This window comes from Schistosoma mansoni, chromosome 3 (genome assembly GCF_000237925.1).
Source record: "Schistosoma mansoni strain Puerto Rico chromosome 3, complete genome".
Classification (NCBI taxonomy): Eukaryota; Metazoa; Platyhelminthes; class Trematoda; order Strigeidida; family Schistosomatidae; genus Schistosoma; species Schistosoma mansoni.
In genome coordinates, this window is record NC_031497.1 from 24239979 (window position 1) to 24262797 (window position 22819).

Here is a 22819-nt window from a genome sequence, read left to right on the forward strand (position 1 = left end):
GTTGTATTTTACAGATCATTATTTTCACAGTTGAAATCGCGAACTAATTTTAATTAGACCCCTATTGAAATAAGAAGAGCACTGGGCCGCCGTTTTTTTCGTAGTATGAGACTCCTTAGAAATGGACATCTAAAAACCTGCCTGTGGAAATCGCACCCAGGACCTTCAGTATCGGGTGCGAACGCCTATTCTCTAGACTACTAAGCCAGCATCCAACAATGTTGATGTTTTACTTCAATTAATCCATGATATCATTATATTATTTTTTTAACATCACAACTAATTAGTGTTCATTGAACACAACTATATTGCTGAACTGTTTATGAGAAACAGACTATTCTGGCAACATCATCGTGATGTTAAATATTTCATATGCAATCACAATCCATCATAGATCTCATCTAATTTGTTTGTTTCTGCTTTAGTCATGTATGTCGGAAGAGTATTTTATGGATATTTATGTGTGTTTAACATGTGGAAAAACATTTCAACCTGCAGTACCGGTGGTGAACTGTTTTAGGGTTCAGTTATTTACAGAGTAAAGTGTTTTAAATTTTTCAGCTTCTCATTAAAATTTATTGCTAAGATATGAGCTTTATATAATCTAAATGTTAACTGATTTTACAGGATTGGTAAGGGTCTTTTGCAGTGAATAGCACGAAATAGTTGAAATTTTCTATGTATTTATATAACGACTTGAACACGGATAATGTTTTTTTTAAAATAACTATCAAGAGCATGACTACTATGTCTCAGTTTAGACCATTTTTGCACTGTATTTATGTCGTTCTCCCAGTATGATATTGGGCATGCAGTGCTGTTTACATTTAATACTCCAGTTTTTAGTTATCAAAAGAATGGTGGTTGGAGGTGGTCAACAGGAAACCCTAGACCCGGGTTTCGTGCTACTTGGCACTCGTCAGCAAGGTGTACCTGTAATTTTGAGGGAACTGATACTTCCTGACGGATTCGATCCCGTGTCACCCAGCTTCTCAGTCAGAGACGTTATCACTGTTTCGTGCCAAGCAGCACGAAACATAGTTCCAGGGTTTCCTGTTGACTACCTCCAACCACTATCTTATCTCAACATAGTACACACAATGTAAAGTTACCTAGACTGGTAGCCACATTGCAACCTGGTCGATAGGATTCGATCTGCACTAGGAAGGACCTGACATACATGATACTGATCACCACCCAGTGATCAATCAACTGTAAATTAGTCATCAATGTTCAAAAACGTTTTGTTTTTGTATTCTTCAGAACTGTTCACATTTGCTGGTATCTAAACATGATTAATGGTGAAGTAATATAACATTGATTTGAATGTAGTAGACATTAATTTCCAAGATAGAATACGCAACTTATAACCAGTATGAATAATTAAAGATGATTAAAGATGAAATTTGACAATATTAACCTGACAAATTTGGTGAATCTTTCTTGAATATATCATTTACAGTAGCTCTTTATTATTATTTCCCTGTCTATGAAATTTCAAACATTTATACTATTGATTAGGGATTCTCCTTGACCGCTATGTAGTAAATTCGACGATTTAAAATATCTTTTAATGCATTCACCACAACCTATTTCGGCATTAGTATATTCGTCTTTGCTACTATAATAATAGATCTAATCCCAAAATTGTATATTTGTCATGACGTGACGACCTAATCCATAAGATCGTACGTGGAAGTCATACCATAGTCCATGCCGACTTGTCCTATAGTGACAATCAGCAATATAGCGTCTAGTACTTTTGAAGAACACATTTTGGGCTGGGTAGAGATTAGATATTTAGTAGAAAAGCAAGCGGTCACAAAGGACGACTGTGCCTGCATGACCGAGTCAAGCCATTTCGATTGATTATTCCCGCGTTCACCATTACCGACCTCCTCTAAGTGTTACATGTCGAATATCAATCTTCTCAGTAATTATATGTTTAGCTTCGAGAATTATGTGGTTAGAAACCAGTACCATTACAGCAGTTTACCGTTTAATTCAAACGCGCATGAACTATCCTGACACAAAAATTTGAGCAAAATCATGTAGTTAGATTGAACGATAAGCTATTTTCTTTTAATAAAAAGCGTTCGAGGAAAAAGTACGACATAGCTTCTGATAATGTAATTAAGTTTGAAATGGATATGTTATCGACAAGGTAAAAGAAATAGAAAATTCTAGATTATAGGTTTCTTAAACATCTTTGTATTTATTGCCAAAATGTATCTGCAATCTTCAGGAAACTGATATTTCAAAAACAGACATCATACAGTGACTCAAATTCATTCAAGCTACAACTAACCTATTATAGTACTGAAATAATTACACTAATCGATCATTAGGTCATAGCTAATATTGCTTTCGCACAACCCTAGCTAGCGCTAATCAGATAAATGCATGTGATTTCATGTCACTTAAACTATTGATGAAATGATAACTTGATCAATAAAATTTGACTAGAAACATGTAGAAAAGGATGATAACACTGGTTACCGCTTGTTGATCAACAAATACAAATATTTATTTCTACAAAATTACTTGAAGATATTTTATAACACAGATTGATACCAGTTGGAAGAACATAGATAACCATCAAACATTTAGATATCTACTTGATTCTATTTAAGACTATTTATTAGTACTGATTCATGGTTTACACATTAAGGAGACATTATTTATTATTGCTGTCTACCAGCATGGTACTTTGATAGTATAGTCATAAATGATCAGTATTTCATTCGTGATATTGTTAAATTTCATTCGTTCACAGATTCTATCATTTTAATTACAAGCAATTGTTAGCAAGCACATGATTACTACCTTGTGATAAGGCCGTTTAAATTAATAAACATTCATCAAATCCTTTATTATAAAAGATTCGGCGAGACTATAATTTATGAACGACCTTTGAGTGGCACTAATTCGAGGCAAGCCCTAACTTGGAATCCGGAAAGGAAGAGGAAAAGAGGAAGACTGAAGAACACATCACTCCGGGAAAAAGAAGCAGATATGAAAAGAATGAATAACAACTGGAAGGAACTGAAAAGGATTGCCCAGGACAGAGTTGGATCGAGAAGGCTAGTGAGCGGCCTATGCTCCTCCACGAGGGGTAACAGGAGTAAGTAAGTGATGTACGGGCGAGAATGACAATGATTGGTTGTCTTGATGAGTCAGACATTAGATAGGATGACAGGTGTTATGTGTTATATATATTCCCCTATCCTTATTATGTATTGACTGTTCCTTGTTGATGGACTGTTATTGATTGACTGTTCTTTGTGTCGGATTTTGGTGTGAAAATATATTGACGTTATAGTCAGGCTAGTCTCGTGTTCTTGATCTGAGTTGTGTTGAAGTCCTGTAGAATAGACACTGGGTGGGAATCTAGTGTAGATATTCGTCTAAGATAAATTAACGTCCCACATATGTGTAAGAAGTAAAAGGACTGTTATAACAAGAACCCCTACTGTTATAATCAGCATCCTACGTTTATAACAATTGGCGACGGCATCTTTACGTTTATAACAGTAAGTAAGTAAATTTGATTAGCGCCTTAGTGGACTTGAGAATATTCCCCTACTAACTAGGGTCATGTGAGGGTTATAAAGGATTGTGTTGAATTAAGATTATGATTTACAATTGATGGTTAAGATTAGGAATTAGATTTATGGTTTTCATCACGAACTGATATAAGCTAAAATACCAAAACACTATTTAGCCAAATGGATGAATGAATTTCGCATCAAAATCCAAGATCTGTTATTCTGAATCTGATTGACTAGTCCATAAATCGTAGTCTCGCCTAAGATTCCTTTTTATATTAGTGACGTGTGAATATCGAAAGTAATCATTTTAAATAATATTAGGGGGGTTTGTGGAGATTTTAGTAATTTTATAATTGAAATCATGAGTCCATTGAAGCTAGTGCTTCCAGGTTTTCCGTGGTGGTTTAGCTTCAATTGACTCATGATTTCAACTACGTAATTAACAGTCTCCACAAAACCCTCTTCTCATAATAATCATATGCTCACAAGTGACTGGCTCCAAGGGGTATTTCTTGGAGTTCTGTTGAGAAGCAGTGACTAGTAGACTTCAACCGGGTCTGTTGTGAGATGGTATCTCACTGAGGACAATGGTGGACGGTTGCTCAATTTCGTGTATTGGTTGAAGTTAGACATTAACACTGTTGGATGATGGCTAACTAGTCTAGAGGTCTAGCACTCGCGAGTGAGACTGATAGGTCCTGGGTTGGAATCTCGTGGGGCGGGATCGTGGATGTGCACTGCTGAGGAGTCCCACAATCGAACGAAACGGCCGTCCAGTGCTTCCAGGTTTTCCATGTTGGTCTATCTTCAATTGACTAATGATTCCAACTATAAAATTAATAACAAACAAAGTGAAATATTATCTAAAACATACCAATAATGTATATCAAGGTCTACTTAGTTCACTAGACATTTGAAAATGAAAATACAAACGATATTACTAAGTAAAAACCACTAATAATAATATTGTTACTTGTACTATTTTAAACACTTTGTATTATTGATAATAAAAAGTAGGCAATTTGAAAAGTTCATATTTTTGTTTTGGAAAATAAAACATCTCTTTACTATAATAAGTTTGTCTATAGGTCTATATGTATAGATACACACACACGGGGTTATCTGACTTGTAAATAAAAAAATAAATGAATACTAATGAAGGGGATTTTGTAGAGATTTAGTATTTTTCATAGTTGAAAGCGTGAGCCAATTGAAGCTAGACCAACATGGAAAACCTGGAAGCACTGGATGGCCGTTTCGTCCTATCGTGGGACTCCTCAACAGTGCGCATCCACGACGCGAGACTGGCAGGTCCTGGGTTCGAATCTCGCGAGGCAAAGCACCAACCTAGAATCCTGAAGGGAAACAGAAAAGAGGAAGGCCAAAGAACGCACTGTGCCGAGAGTTGATAACATATGAATAAGATGAATGACAACTAGAAAGAACTGAAAACGTGTTGCTCAGAACAGAGTTGAATGAAGAATGTTGGTGGGCGGTTGATGCTCCGCCACGAGGGTCAATAAGCGTAAATAAGTTTGAAGTCATGTGAATGTGATAAGTATTTTTACTGATTACATTTTCTTATAACAATAAATTAATTAAACTATACAGATTTTTAAGATATTGCTATGATTCATAATAACAGACAAATAAACTTCGATAGTGTTATAAGAAGACGAAGATTATCAGAACTATGTGATATATTAGCGCAATACATTTCGAACAATCTGATCACACATATACTTGTTAAGAATATTTATATATAAAAATAAAAGGTCCACTAGACTGGAAATGAGGGGTAAGAGGAGACAAGGATAATAATGTGAAAGCAATTTGAAACCTAATCACTGTGGTTAATTAGCTAATATTACCAGGGTAGGTTTAATGTAAGAACAAACTGCTTTTGAATACACAAAGGGGGTTTGGATTTTAGTATGGCTAAGGTTTCAATAAACCTTAGTATATACCCTTTTACATTTTTATACACCACAAAAGCCTGTTTCGATAATGTGTTTGGCAATAGAGGATGATGGATGTCTATCCTCTACTCTTATCGGGTCATTTGATTCTATTTGTTTCTACAACCGACTTTGTACATGTTCACACACCCTAATTTTGAGATCATGATTGCTCCTCCCTATGTATGTGTGATCACACACACATTTTAATTGGTAAACGCAGTGGAATGTGACACAATGGTTTTCATGTCTTTTAGGTTTTGAATGAATCATGAAGCTCATTAATATATCACATAGTTCTGATAATCTTCGTCTTCTTAATACACTATCGAAATTTATCGAAGGGACTAATTGCTTTAGACAAATAAACATTATAGAAATTTCGCTCAGTATTTTTGCTAATCAATGATTGTTGAGGCATTCATGATAAGGCGAAATTCCTGTCTGACAGTGAACGTTTATAGAAATGTGAATACATTTTTACATTAAATGGGTGGAGATGCTCTGTAGGAAAATCAACTTGAACTAAGTTTTGTACAAGTTAAAATTTGTCAGTAATGAGAACTTGTAATCTTGGAGGATTGATGTTTTTTGTGAGATCAGGACCTGGGTTATACAGCTTCAAAATGTAAGAGGTTACCACTGAGTTATTTTGACCTAAACTAACCTGCCGTAGAACTTGGATATTTACAGCTGATTTGTCTCCAAACAGTAGCTAATGTTATGTTCTTAGGTACTGATTGAATTCTGTTGATAAAACAGTGATTTCACCAGTAGCCAGAGTAACTCAATATCGTATGCACTCTGTTGAAATGTTAGATGGATGAAGATAGTCCATATATTATATCATTAAGAATTTAACATAAACAAAGAAGTATATTTTTTATTATTTATAAACTTATTGTTCTGTTCAGTATGGTATGACTAGTAAACAAATTGTTGAACATACATATGCCATATTATAGGATGTCAGTTGGATTATCTGAAAAAGATTTCTAGTTTCAATGAACTGCTTATATCCACTATTAATTTACTGTTGTTACCTAATTAGGTATGTAATAAACTATATTGCTAGAATGTTTATCATAACTAATTAGTGAATAGTATGATATAGATTAGTCTTTCACACTAGAATGACATTTTTATTACTCTTCTGATGATCATTATTTCTATAAATTTAGAATAGAATAGAGCATATCTGTTAAAATGATGTTTTGTACACTGTTTTTTCCTTAGTAATTAGTGTAATAATGGTTAATTAAAGTGATACTGGAAAAATTGATTTTATTTATTTAAACACATAAATATCGGTACAAAGGGGCACCGCATATATATATATATATAAGAAAAAATAAAAATAAGAAATAAAGGCAAAAAAAGAGTAATGATGAGAGAAACTGAAGTGTACAGCCAGAAGACTCTTTCAGTTAAGGAGGTTATGATCACTCTTTATGAAGAAAGTAAAAGAAGGTTATAGCAGGCTCACCACTGGCTTCTATTCTGAGTCATATCTGATAACGTCTCTCTCACTGTGTTGCACCATCTCTCGGACCCCAGCCAGGGACAAACAGGAGCTAGCCCTTTGCAGCTTTCTTTCATGCCACGACACCATGTCATACAATGACCACCTCTCCGCTTTTTCCAACCAGTCCCAGCTTCGGCAAATAATGCACGACGTGGAATTCTCTGGGACGACATTCGTAGAACATGTCCAAGCCACCGAAGTCAGTGTTTCAAGATGGTGACACCAATTGAATTATCGTCTCTGCGCCCGAACACACGATGCCGAACCTCGGCATTACTAACATGGTGTTGCCACTGGATGTCAGCAATCCTTCGGAGACAACGATGATCGAACACAGACAGTCGTCTAACATCCTCAACTCGGAGAGGCCAGGTTTCACAAGTATAGAGCAAATCTGCTCTCACCGACGCGTTGTAGATCCGACCTTTTACAGCCAGACTAACATCACGAAGGCGCCAAAGATGACCCAGATTGGCAAAAGCCGCTCTGGCTTTCATTATACGTGCATCGATCTCATCACTCACGCCACCACCAGCACTTATGTAACTACCTAGATACACGAACTTCTCAACTACTTCAATCTGCTCACCATCCATGGTGAGTACAGGATTAGAATCCTGCCAGTCTTGTAGGAATACTTAGCACTTGGAGGGTGCAAAGCACATGCCGTACCTGCGGACACTGATTGCCAACTGATTAAGTGCGGATTGCATGCCTTGGGCATTATCGCACAGTAAGACAATATCATCCGCATGCTCAAGGTCGAGAAGTCTTTTTTCAGGCAGCAGATCCACACCGCCATTACTTACATCAATCAGAGCTGTTTCCAGAATGTCATCGATGGCAAAGTTGAAGAGGAAAGGTGAGATTGGGCAACCGTGATTCGTTCAAATAAGTAAATATCTATGAAAAATGATTATACTTGAGGTACGTCATTTCCGTACGTTCATTACCTGGCTCCAATTTAATCGTATGTTGATTGTTATTGAATATTCATGTCGCCAATCTTTGTATATGATTGTCTAATTAACTCGCGTTAGTGAGGAACGGAATTAAAAAACGTTAAATACGAGAATGAAGTTTTGATTATGTATATTTTGTATAATCATTGATCTGAACAGACAACCAGAGAGACGGAGCGAAGGAAGTGAAGAGGAGAGAGCGAAGAGAAACGGATTGGAGAAGGCATGTGTGCCACATTGATTTAACCAAGAGTGACTCTATATATATAGCCAGACCAAAAATAAGTTACAGTCACATGATAAATGGGTTAAGCAATCAACACATATAAGATCATATAAAAAGAGAGTCAGGATTAATAAGCGAATAAGTGACAGGGTAAAAATGTCGCTTGAGAAGAATAAATAGATCAGTCTGTCCAGAGGCTAGAGTAATCTATTTGAGCTTGACATAGTACCAGCCTCTACAGGATGGATACTCAAAAGAATTTACCATAAATTATAAAATTTTCTTTTCTAAAGTTCTAAAGCACTTTCATAAAAACGTTTATCTTCATTCATCTTACATTTGAAGAAGATAAACTGTTAGGTACAATAGAAAAAAGAAATTAGACGACATTCATTATGAGCTCTCCTGAAGGCCGCCTATTTTTAGTTTAGAAGAACAGGAGCTCCTTAAACCAGTCAAAAGTAAGTCAGTACTCCCTTGACATCACTTTCACTTTATATTTATCTGATACAAAACGTAAAAAAAAGGATTGAGAATAGGGGGTTTACAATGGTTTTTCAACCTTATTCATGGAAACTTGTGTTTGAAAGGAAGCACAGTATTCACAAATTCAGCTAGCATACACTTGATGGATAACATACTTGAGATGAATATCTCTAAGGCATTCGAAATATTAAAGTAGGCATGTAACGGCACTTTTACTTCACTCTGTAGAGACCTCTGCTATCAATCTAAATTAGGTATACAGGAAGAAACTGTGATACGTCACTCATTCCAATGATAAATTATGTATAATGATGTAACATATCTGTAACATAATCTCTTTTTGTTCCATATTTTATACAATTCACTGTTTCAGTACTCAACATATGTCTCATATACACTATAATAAGATACAGATAAAGTGTGTTTGTGTTACATAATACACTTTTACTATACTAAATGTTTTCCACTTATTAATAATTTTCGAATTTATTATTGCCGATGGTGAGTCCTATCGAAACACTTATATTTCATACTATTATAAGCATTTTTGATGTGATAAGATTTTAATTCAGTTATACTCAAAATCATATGTTCTCCGGATGAAAGTTAAGGATTTTAAGTCTCGCAGCTGGAATAACACCGCTTAGTTACTGATTAAAACAACGGAGTAAACTATTAGTGAAGTTACACCGACCGAAGCTTGGTCAGTGTAATCTGATCTGACCGATCTGACTCAACAGATTTGATCAGTGGTGGGTGTATTTCTGTTTTAATTATTGGACATATTACAAAAATGCATCAGAGTTGATGCTCACTCAGGGACTCGAATTCAGTTCCGTTCACTTCAAACGCCATCGCGTTATTTACTTAGCTAATGCGCCCTGATAGCCTTTTGCTTGCACAATGGGTTGAGGTTTTAACTCATTTTTGCATTGGTTATTTGAATCTTCCCGTCGATGTTTAGGTGTGCAATATAAAACGATAGCGTTTGGAGCGAACGGCACTGGGTTCGAGTTCCGAAGTGAACATCAATTCGGATGCAAGTACACCCAGCTGAGTGCCAAATAGGATGAGATGCTCGTCCTGGATTCCAGTGCTAGCCACCATTTAATTTTACTTATAATGCTTGTGAATCAAGGCAATATCGAGGTAATCCGCACACGATGTACATATGCCAATAAAAGACTGGTCAATTTAAGTCCTAAATATCATTGAGAAGATTCAAACAAACAATACAAGAACGAAACGTACAATATATTGTTATTCAAACTATTTAAGTTATAACGATTCACTTTGTATTAGATTCATAATGATAAAATGTGATTCAGCTAAACAAGTATACGGCATTCAGTTACACTATCAAATATTTGAAATGGAGCCAAATAAGAATCGGTTACTAGTCAGTTGTCTAGACAGAGATAAAAATTTTTTTCAATCAAACCTTTTTTGAAACTGATAAATAGTGACTTTGCATAGATGAAATCATGAGTCAATTGAAGCTAGACCACTATGGAAAGCCTGACCGTTTCGTGGATGAGCACTGCCGAGGAGTCCCACAATAGGACGAAACGGCCGTCCAGTGCTTCCAGGTTTTCCATGGAGGTCTAGCTTCAATTGGCTCATGATTTCAACTTTGAAAAATACTGAAATCTCCACAAATCCCCTTCTGATTATAATCATATGCTCACTAGTGACTGGCTCCAAGAAGTATTACCTGGAGTTCTAGTGAGATGCAGTGACTAGTAGACTTCAACCGGGTCTCTTGGGAGATATCAACTCACTGAAGACAATGGTTAATGGTTGCTCAATTTCGTGGATTAGTTGAAGTTAGACATTAACAACGTTGGATGCCGGCTGGCTCAGTGGTCTAGAGGTTGAGTGCTCTGACGCGAAACTGGCAGGTCCTGGGTTGGAATCTCGTGGGGCGGGATCGTGGATGCGCACTGCTGAGGAGTTCCACACTAGGACGAAACGGCCGTCCAGTGCTTCCAGATTCTCCACTTCTGAAAATAGCGACTTTCCCTGGAATGAATTATATTGGTTTAGTTTTCATCATTTTTCATTACAGCAAATATATAATTTCCCTGAAGAAGCTAGAAACAGACTGTCAAATGAAAGGCTAGATTTATTTTCAATTTCAATCATTCAGATTGGAACCAATGATTGTTTTTTTTCTGTTATGTGAAAATCAGTTTGAAAATTATTTTTCACAGTAATAATAATAGTTAATGAAACATTTTAAAACGATATTATTTATTTGTATTTACATTTTGTTTACAAGGTCATTCTTTGTATTTCGACCAAAGTATATGGTATCATCATAAATACTTTTAAGTAACGTTTATGTGGTACGATTAAGATCAAGGTCATTTTAGGTAAACTAATGTATCCATATGTATCCATTCAAGAATATAACATGTATTTTAATTTAACACTACTACTATTACTGTGGTGTGGGTTGCTTATATCCAACTTAAGTAGTATATGACGATGGTTGGGCAAAGAATGTATTTCATTAGAAGATCGATAAGGTAAGAACGGAATGAAACGCAATTGGTATGAGAATGCATGAACAATGATAATCGGAGACTATGGACTGATATTTGCAGAAGGAATGGTCAAGATTAAGAAAATTGATTGATAGTTCGCAAATTAACAGTTCACTGTATAGTTGTCAGATTTTAGTGAGATAGTCTGTAATTTTCGTGTCAAATACATTCGATAGTCCCCACTCGTCCTCTTGTTCACTACACAGCAACAACAACAACTACTACTACTACTACTACTAATAATAATAATAATAATAATAATAATGATAAATAATAATAATAATAATAGTTATTAGTTAATGATTTGTTAGTTATGCTCCATCATTATTGTGTATATTATAGTGTTGTAGGGGCAGTGAAATGTCACTGAGCCCTAGCCAAATCATCCGGGAGTTAGGTCACTGAATATCGAACAGATCATCAATCCCTGTTAAAGTCAAGGACAACAAAAAGGCGTATCAGTTAATCATACGCCATGAACTGGCTCATGCGGTAGTGGTCTCATTAACATCTCTGTACTCATTCTTACTAATATACTTACGTAATCATGCTCTTTGTGTTATGCAGTCTTCAAAGCAGACATAGTACTTTAATACATCGAATGGGGTAATCCGCGTTAGATGCTGACCGCGAGGTGTGACTTCGGAGTTAACTTGTTCGTTACACTGTTCCCGTCTAACTCGAGTAGGCCTCCAATCATTCGACAGATCATCAACGTTGATGGTCTTCAGTGTGTACTACAATATACATATATATTGTAAAGAAACTTATAATATCAAACAAACTCTGTGTTTAATCTGTCATGTAATGTAATAAGTTAAAAAATTCTATGGATATTATAATAGTCACTTTCCAAATTAAGTTATTTGATAGTTATATGCAGTTAATTATACTTAAATTAAGTTGTTACTAAATATTCAACTTCTCTGTTTAATTTTATCACTGTGCCATATGAGTATGTTACCTCATAGGATACCTATCGTAATGGTTTAGCTCGTCTATTTATTTTAATAAGTTATTTGGATATCTTTATATCATATTCAGGTCAATAGTATTTGATCATCGTTCATATGTTTATGGTTGACTAATATTCAGATATTAGAAGCCAACTTGTAATGTTTCATGATTACTATTGTAATATGTTTATAAAGATGATCATTCAGTATATGATATATTGCATTCGATGTTTACTGAGAGTAGCAACAGAAAACGTTTGATATTAATATCAGCACAGAGGAAAGAAGATAGTCAAGTGATTGTGTGTTTTTTACTCACATGAAAAATGAAAATGAAAGCATAAAGGGAAAAAAGTACAAATAATTCAACAGGGATCAACAGACTATTTCGTCTGGTTTATATGAAATGATTAGAACAGTGGGAACCTATCTGCCAAGATTGTATGGATTGTCGAAGGTAAATCAACCGATGATCCCATTAAAACCAGTTTTAGATATTTCTCCTTTATTATACTATAGCTAAATGGTTGGTAACTATACTGAAACCAATCCACGAAAAACTTGTAAAACATAGTTTAAGGATGTATTCCAATCTATTGGCAAGATAAAAAATAATAATACTTTGGGACTAAAGATGATACCTTTGGATACAACATCATTATTCACAAATGTTGCACTCATAGAGACCGTAGAATATATAGGTGAACAACTCATTGAAAATGAAGTGGAAACTACAGTTCTTATTAATGCTGTAGAAGAGTTATTATTGAAATGCACCATGAATGTGAATTTCAAGTTCAATGGTGAAATATATAGACAAAGAGATGTTGTTGTAATGGGTTCGCCACTGGGTGCAATACTAGCTGACATTTTTCTAGGCAAACTAGAAGACGGTCCACTAAAAAAATTATTCAAAAATTCACATTTTACTGTAGATATATGGATAACACGTTCATCCTCTGTAAAGATAGTACATCACAACAAGAGGTTCTTAGGCAATTTAATGAAGTGCATCTAGTCATCGAGTTTACATCTGAATAAGAGAGTGATGATCGAATAGCCCTTTTGGACGTTCTCTTAATTAAGAGAGCTGATGGGTCATTAAAAATGAACTTAAACAAGAAAAATACATGAACTGGGCAGTATACACATTTCCTTAGCTATGAACCTCTACAGTACAAACGAAACCTGATCGAAACACTTAGTTACCGTATACACACTATTTGTTCTACGGATATGGTTGGAGGTGAGCTAAACATCTTGCGTAATGCTCTTAGGGAGAATAGTTATCGTAGAGAGTTTATAATTAAATATATGATCATGAAGGTGAGAATGGGTGAAATACAAACGATGAAAAAGAAATCTCTGTCCATGTGTCTACAATTCAGAGGGAATGTGGCTAGGGAAATATGAACTCAGAGATCACGCAGAACAATACGAAAACCTCTCAACGCCGGAGAACTACGATTAATGCTTTCTATGCGTCCAATGGTGACATCGAAGCTAAAAGATGAATTACCTAGAATGATCACCTCATTTTGTATTTATCAGTTCGACTGCTCTCGTGGAGCCGGTCATAGTGGTTGAAGTTCTAGGAATTTACATTTTCGTGTTCGCGAACACCTCTCAGCGTGGCTAAGCAAATGTCTGGTGAAGAAAGTGAACAGCTCGATATTGGCTCATTTAGTGCAAACTGGTCATTGTACCTGTATGAACCAATCCTTTTCAATTATTTATCGGGTCAGTAATATTTTGCCAAAGCTTGTCAGACTTAAAACACTTCAAATGGCTGAAGCAGTTGCCATCCGGATAAAAAAAAACCGGAACTATGCGTACAAAAGTGATATCTTCAACCGGTTCTCCTCCCTTGGACAACCTCATGACCAATTAATCAATAGTAATCTTAGCTATTGAACAACCTAATTTGAGTATTGTACTTATGACCTTTCGTAGTCAAATGCAATTTTCTCTGTTGTGTTTATTCACAAATATTTTATTATTGTTATTATTATTATTATTATTACTGTTATTTCTATTGGTTAAACATCATCATTAATTTCCCCAATACATGATTCATTTACTTCTCGTGTATCCCACCTTATTATATCTTACTAATAATTTTTGACACAATATGGTCTTCCATTAAACCTTTGATTGAATTGTAACTGCACTATTATCTCTCTCACCCTATCTGACCTATATTAATTCTGATCATGGATCCTATCATTTTCACATAAAGGCAGATTCAGGTTAACATTCCCTATATGAGTCATACCAACATTAATAATTTTATTATATTTTGTTTGACAATCCTAAATTCATATGCTTTAACAGTAAACGATCTACTTTCCCTTTAACCTGAACATTTTCCGGATTATTAATTTGGATTTATGATTGTAGAACCTGAATAGAATTTATCGAAAGAGAACATTTTTCATTAAAATATTAGTCTTTTAATATGATGGGAAATTTCAAGAGATATCTTGGATCTTCTCATCAATGTTTAAGACAGCAAATAATCTGTTTTTCCTTTGAAATATGTGCACTTAGGGCGGATTGCCTCGGCATTGCTATTTGAACTCATTAGCTAATTGGATAATCCGATACCGCTTGCAGTGAACAGTATAGTGTTGAAGTTCTGAAGTGCACATCGACTATGGAATACAGGTACATTCAGCTGACGAGTCCCGAATAGGACGAAACTGTAGCCCTGGATTTTACTGTCAGTCACCATCCGTCTCTGATTAAATACTCTAATAATTGATGCAAATATCGATATAAAGTGGGACTATCAAATAGATTGTTCTAGAGTCATTTTAATGCTAACTAGTTCATCACCATTTGATAACTATTCGACTTAATATTGATTAAATAAAATTAAATATCTCAATAAGCTCTACATTTATTGATGCTTAAAGTCATTGTACAGAGTGGATCAATAATGAGACATAATTGATAACTAATAATACGTAGTACGCTTAGTTATTTTGGCACTGTAAATTAACCTCTTTCTAATGTCTAATTTACAAAATCCAAATAAATTCTCATAAAACTAAATCAATTAATTATTATCTTTAAAAATAGTCATTTTTCTAACTTTTTTAAAAACTCTTAAAACCTTCTCACGACAAAGTTAAAGTACTTAAAAATAACTGAAATTTATCAAACATTGTTTCTATTTGGAAATCTGATTCTTTTAAAAAGGCAGATTCATGAGTTCAGCGAAAGTAGCCTGAAATTCTTTGGTATATTAAACATTATTTAGATATTTCTTAACAATTGAAAAAATTAGCACATTGAAGATACCACGGTATTGTAGTTTGACAACACTTTACCAGTAACACCTTCTATAGATGAATCACGCGCATCCAGTAAAATCAAAAGTTAGAAGCGAAGAGGTTGGAAGATATATTTGATGGGTTATCAATATATCGAGAAGTGACTGATCTAATCTGGTTAGTGATCGCAGGAGATGTTGCGCACGCCGTTCCAAAACGGGATCTGATGAGGATGCATGACCGAGCGCCTTCAGCTATGGGTGAGTCCATTAAAACTAATGTGGTCAGCATCCAATGTCGAACACTTACAGAGCTATTGATTTTGGGGATTTATTTACAGTTATATCGGCTTATAAATACTTTGATCTCAAAGTCCTCTTAATATTCATTAGTGGTCAATGAAATGATATAATGAGACAAAGATTTTTGAACCATCTTAATGTAATTTTTGACATATCTGGTCAGTCTGTCTGATATAGACTTTGTCATTATTGGTCGAATTAAAAATGACATAATTTTAGTAGTCGAGTAGAAAAGAATTTTTCTCGGATAGACATCTTATTTAATTTAGCTTTTATATAGTCATTTTCATTGTATAATGTGAAAATAAAGGTTTACTCATTAATCTTGATTGATTCAGATACTAATCAAAGATTACTTACACAAAACCATGTATATAAGGAATGGTATTTGAGGTTAATTTTTTTAAGTTTCATGCAAAAATCTAAAATTCTTTAAGATGAACACGATTTCATTTGACGGTCGAACATTGTTTTATCATAGTACATTTGTCATACATAAATAAACTACTTATGTTTTTGTAAGTAGATTAACTCTCTTAGATATTTATACTTATCTCAGATCCAAGCATTTAAGAAATAGAACAAAATTTCTAAATAAATAAATAAATATCTTAATGATTTGATGAACCTAATTGATTTTACGTAGTATCTAATTCACTCAGTATTGTTTATTTGAATCTTCCCATTGATGTTTTAAGACTGCAACTGGTCAGTCTCTAATTGGCATATACTAAGTGAATTTCAACTTCACCCCATTGCACAGGACTCAGTGGCCGAGTGGATAACGCGATGGCGTTTGAAGCAAATGGTTCTGGGTTCCAGTTCCAGAGTGAACATCAACTCTGAGATGCTGATACATCCATCTGACGACTTCGAAATAGGACGAAACACGCGTCCTGGATTGCACTGCTGGCCACTAACCATCTTTGCTTAGTATCTAATTGAAAAATTTTCTAGATAGATGTTTACTACTTTAAATCTGCCCTCTTTTTTTCCTTTTAATGACTCACGTTAAAAATCTTATAAATTAGATTATATAACAAAGCAACACTTTAAAATAGTTAAATAAAATAACCATTTAAATAAGATGAATATCATAGAGAATCCTTCGAACATATGACAGGGATTTATATTCATATGAAAAATCAAATCAGTTTTTATTCGTTATTAAAGAATTAAATCAATGAATTCGATTTTAATTGTATCCAATTCTTGTTTCACATATAATAAATCAAAACTCTTTCAGAAAATATTGTGGTGTTTAGTTACTATGTGAAAAAAACGTTTTTTTTTCTATATTGTACTAATAAAATTACATCGTCTTGAAGCCAACCAATAGTAAAATTGTTTGGATCAGATAGATTGATTCAAAACTATATCTCATGATCATTGTATAAAAAATGAAAAGGAAGTTGGTAAATGAAAGAAAGTCAATTTTATTGTTATATAGATAGCTAATAACAAATAGAAATCATTTTATACATAATGAAAGTGTACATCTGAGAGGAAACAGCTTCTTCATAATGTTACTGAATTGGGGGGGAAATCCTAGGAATTCTATGAAACAATAATTTAAAATATATAAGAATTTTCGTCTAAATTAGAGCGAATAGTTTCACAGTATTTAAGGCGTCGAGTTGATGTAAGACATTAAATAGGAAGAATATGTATTTGAAAAATCTCAGCGAATGAATTTGAAGTAAATCCAAAGTTTCGCTTGGAAATCTGGTCCAAGCTTTTTCAAGGAAATATAATCAAACATCAAGATTATCGAAAATTTTAAAATATTATTAATTGTTCGTAAAAGATGGATGGTTTTACCGCAGTTTGAGATGTACTAGTCAGTGTTAATCAGTTTTGTAGTTGATTATTAGACTTCAGTGATGAAATACAAGTCCGGAATAACTTGATGTACTTAATTTGACTTAATTGTGGTAAAGGATATGGTGTAAAACTTGACACAAGGAGTCTAATATGAAATGTTCAGTGCTGTGTCGTCCTCGTAAGATATATATATATATATATATATATATATATATATATATTGAGTACACTAGCTATTGGGGCTCCTAAATTTTATTTCTACTTATTTTCAATATTACGCCACACATTTACCATTTTGTATTTTTTAATGACTTATGATATTAATTTAAGTTATCAAATATGAAAACAGTAAATATTGCTTAAACTGTGTAACTTTGCGAACAAGTATTTATCCTGAGAGGAGTAAAATAGCTGAATGACATTAACCTGCAAAAGCAGATTGTTATGAACATAGAGCAAGCAATAGGTTGAATGGTTATCGAAACAGAATCGTCTTACATAAACACCATATTTTGATGCAAAGTATATCTTAAATATAAATGGAAAAAATGGTTTTACCTTAAATTCAGTAGTTTTAAGGTTATGCACTCACCATGAACTCTTAAACTCTTATGTGTTGACTCCTGGTGTGATTGTGGATCCGCACTATCAACAAGTCACATATTCAGTTTAAATTTCTATCCAGTACACTTTAATTTCCAATGGTTGTTTACATTAAGTCAACTTATAATGTGAAGCTTCATATTAAATAATCCCTACAGCACTTTATAAAGTCTAATTATCAATTTCATTTATTCCCCATTCTATAATCAAGATATGAAGTTGGTTTTTTGTTTTAGTGAATAAGCCCCCGAATGCCCTGGTACGACCGAGAGTGGGGTAGAGTCCGTTCTCCCTCTCAAAATGCTCTCACATGGCCACGTGTATACAACCTCTGCCAGGGAAGTCCTACTCACTGCCTTCTCGTGGCATTACTGTTGTTTACGAAATTAAGAGGACAAAAAGCGAATGTCTGGCGTTTTAACTGGGTCGGTGAACACGGCGAGTCCACCTAGGGGAGTAAGAAAACCGTCATTCCAAACCAATAGTGCACACGGGTTCCAGGATCCTGAGGGAACAAATGGCGTATGAATCAATCGTTGATCACCGGCTATCATGGGACTGCATCTCCTCATGATGCTCCATTGCTTTGTGGATCAGACGTTTAGGTAAAAGGCTCCGGATGTGGCCACCTAAGAAAACCACCTGTTTCATTTTGGGCACCTGGGAAGTATCATAGCCCTCATACAAATCAAATGAGTTTTGTGTGGCGCATATATATCTGGTACCCCCTTTGTACCAATATTTATGTGTTTAAATAAATAAATAAATAAATCTAGTGAATAAAGACATATTTATAAGAAAAATCAAATAATTTATAAAATAATGATGTACAAATCTGAAATATTAGTCTAATAAATTTTGTTATAATAAACAATTTTATAGATACATTTAATCAAATTATTATTATCATCATCATAAAAATAGTATCACAAAAAGTTAACAATTTAAAATTCACAATAATTTAATATTCTTTATGAGATCTTGTCTATATGATCTAATCTAGAAAGGAAGAGAAAAGGAATAGACAACTGGAAAAATTACTTTTAATTTATATATCGAACAAGATTATTAATAAATAAATTTTTTAATCAAGGGGTAAGGAAGAAAATAATTTATGGGTCAGATAGTCCAATTGACAGATATGATAGAGTCAAAGGAACCGAACTGAGGATGGGGGGGGGTCGAATCAATATTTTATGTACTGCTGAGGCATTGGCAATCCACGAACTAAAGCTTGAACTTTACATGCAAAAACGATTTGTCCAACCTCTCACCTTTCCTTGGCCTTAATTCCCTTATTGGGTATGTTTCTGGTTGTCGTTTTGTTTTTTTCCTTTCCTTCACTTTTATTTTTTTTTCTTAATTACTGTTTTACAATTTAAACTCAAATAATTATTTTTTATTTTTTGAAAAAAATAAAAAATTTCATTCAGTGAAAATAAATTTTCATATGAAAATTAAGTAAAAACAAAATTCCAAATATTATTTTTTTATTTTTATATCATCCATCTAAAGTGAATTTCTAACAAAGAAAAACAAACAAACAAAAAAACAACTCACTGTAAACATTTTCTATGTTAATGTTGAAACTACACCCCTAATATACCTGTGTATAAAATAATGATTAGAAAAAATAAATGAAATTAGTTAAAAAAATTATGGTTACTGCTTATATTGATTCTATGGCGGGACTATAATTTATGAACGAGCCAATCAGAAGCGCTTGAAGGATTTCAAGGTCACGGCGCTGATTTCAGCACCTGGTGCTCATGTACGATTGGTTCACAGAGAATTTGAGAGATTTGACAATTAAACGGCTACAACAAATGAGACTACTAAGAAGTTCCTGTATTTGTAATTGCGGGTATTAAATGACTTGTAGACCTTGTGCAGACTACCGTGATGTTGTCTTTCGATGTAATATATGTTGAAGGTAAACGTTTGCTTGAATAGGAAACTTTTTCGCTCGATTCAGATTGAGACTAAGGTATATTATAATAATTGCTGAAGTTGTATAATAAAGGCATCAGTAACATTGGTTGCCATAATCACAGATGTTACTGAAGCTTCGGTTGTTCATTGGTATGAGTATTGTAGGGACATATCCATAACGAAAATGATAAACTTACACAACCGTTCACAAACAATATTGAAGCTATGTGGTGGAGGCCGATAAGGTTTTTGTGACCTTATCATGGCTCCAGAGACTGAGTATTATGGAGCCATATTGATGAGTTTCTCTACTTTATGCATTACGATTTTAGAACCTTTGAACCTCTTTCTAACCTTGATAAGTTTTGGGATCACATAAAAGAAGTGTATTCACTTTAATTCTTCGGTGTTGTATAATATATTTTTACTCTATGCTTACTGTTTACTGATTGGCTATCATTTCTCAAGGTCACTTAAGATTCGTTGAAGGTCGAACATAAATTATAGTCTCTCCATTTTTTTTTGAGAAAAAAGAAATAACACTTTCTTTTTTAGCATGAATTTAATTAAAGAAATTATTTATTTTTGTAAATTTGTTATGATGTTGTAATACTACTGTGTAAATTATGCTTTAGTGGTCCGATATGACTCTAATTAAATTGTGTGATTATCGTGATCGATTTAACTCACGTTAGTGAATAACGGAATTAAATAAGTTAAATACGAGAATAGATTTTTGAATACTTATATTCCCTACAACTGTTGATCGGAAAGCAAAACAAAACAAAATGACATGCAATGGATAAGGTGAGTGAACCAACACCATTTGACTAAGCATAAATTGATATTTATAGTGAGACAAAAATGAGTTACAGTTATGTGATAAGATAAGAAATGCACATGCATAGGCTTACATAAAAATAGTCAAGATTGACAAGTGAATAATTAACAAGGTCAAAATGTGACTGAGGAAGAATGAATAGCAATCGACAGTACAGTGCTACACTATGAGAGAAAACCGTAAGACGAATGATGACTTTCATGTTTAACCGATAAATTCAGTAAGTTCAGTTGACAACTGGTCATTAGACAAGGAATTACAAATAAGATATCAAAGACAGAAAATAGACTGGCCTTATTATTGTAGAGAAGTACAAAACAATGAATAGATCCGATGACAACTGAGATGTTTCTTGGTTTCTAGTGCAAGTTGTGGTAACAGTGTAAAGCATTAACTATAGGTTCCTTTCTTTATCTTATTTTGTTACTTTTTATTGGGAAACCTTTAGAGACTGATCATTCCAGTCGTTGATTTCAATGATGTAATAAATATGAATCTCTACTTGAGCGGAGATGGATTGTAACGAGTAGCGGAATTCAGTACCAGCATTTCATTCTATTTTCGAAAATCTAAACAACTAATATATGATTTAAAATAAATCTCTACTATTAGTAATAATTAGTGATGATGCGATTTAAATTTTTGTTTGTTTGCTTGAAGCTACAACCGAAAACAAGGAGAGAATCCAGAGTGATTTGGATAGTGATCAAATCTATTACTAATATACAAATATTAATGATAAACTACATAATCAGAGATTTACTTAACAAGTATATATATATATATATATATATATATATATATAGTGTATGCTACTTTTGTTGACAGACATAAGTAGTATGTGAAACCAACCAGAAGTGGAAGGCCTGGCAGCAGAGGGTTAAGATCAAATTGAAGAGAACAGGAATTTAGACTAAGAGTAATTGTAATGAAAATAGGAATGAAGGAAAGATGAAGTTTGTAAGAGATAATTAATGGACGATGTGCAAATGAAATATTTAATGTATGATTTTCATATTTTATATATATATGTTTTGTAATCTCTTCCACTTGAATTTTGTGTTTGTGTCTGATTACACAGAACTCACCAACTTTGTGTTCCCGGCTTTGTTGACCCCTAATCTGTAATTGCTATTCATACTGTTTAAGGCATCAGATGAACTACAAAACTAGAGAGGTTTAAGGAATCCATCATCTTAATGTTTATGTATATGTGAAAGTCAGGTTACTTTCTCTTTCTGCGTTATTTTGTCACTTGTAACTAAATTCCATAGTCTTCTTATATTTATTTTCACATAATTATTCAAGTGACCTTCAATGGAACAATTTCAGTGTGACCTACTTCCTTTATTTTATCCACAATCGTTGAATGGTACAAAACAATTTCCGTTTAATAGTAATTACGTTACAAAAACTAATTACTTATTAGGTATTCATAGACATTTAAAGAATGGATTATTTTGAAAAGTTTAACAAAAACATTATTTACTTCATTAGAACACCAAGCATTCAGTCCTAAATAAAAGTTTTGAACATGGTTGCTTTCGATTCCTTCTAAGTCTTTAAGAGAGAAAACAAACCTTTAGATGTAATGAGCATCTAAAAATCAAGTTAATGAGGAATATCTTTCATTTTACTGAATTTTAGATTGTAATCTGCAGGTTACATCCAATTTGTGAATGTTTTGAAACATCAACTAAGTTATGAAGGGTTACAAAGACTAAAATATCAAAGAAGCGTAATACATAATACGTATTTCTTCATTGGGTTTGTGATAATAAACAACGGTCACTGTATTCCTTGATAATAATCATATATTCTCAAAT

General features: G+C 33.7%; 2 protein-coding genes across 2 annotated transcripts in view; one reads left to right on the plus strand and one right to left on the minus strand.

Annotated features, from left to right (window-relative positions):
* The window catches only part of Smp_132560 (hypothetical protein), a gene marked incomplete at both ends in the record, with an annotated part of 198872 nt that overhangs the window by 104310 nt on the left and 71743 nt on the right, over positions 1 to 22819 (plus strand). The window lies entirely within an intron of this gene.
* Positions 19172 to 22819, minus strand: part of Smp_156740 (putative ocrl type II inositol 5-phosphatase) — a gene marked incomplete at both ends in the record, with an annotated part of 29000 nt that continues 25352 nt past the window's right edge. Inside the window, one exon of the mRNA XM_018799741.1 lies at positions 19172 to 19219. Coding sequence (XP_018651500.1) covers positions 19172 to 19219 — 48 coding nt within the window. The remainder of the gene's footprint in view (positions 19220 to 22819) is intronic.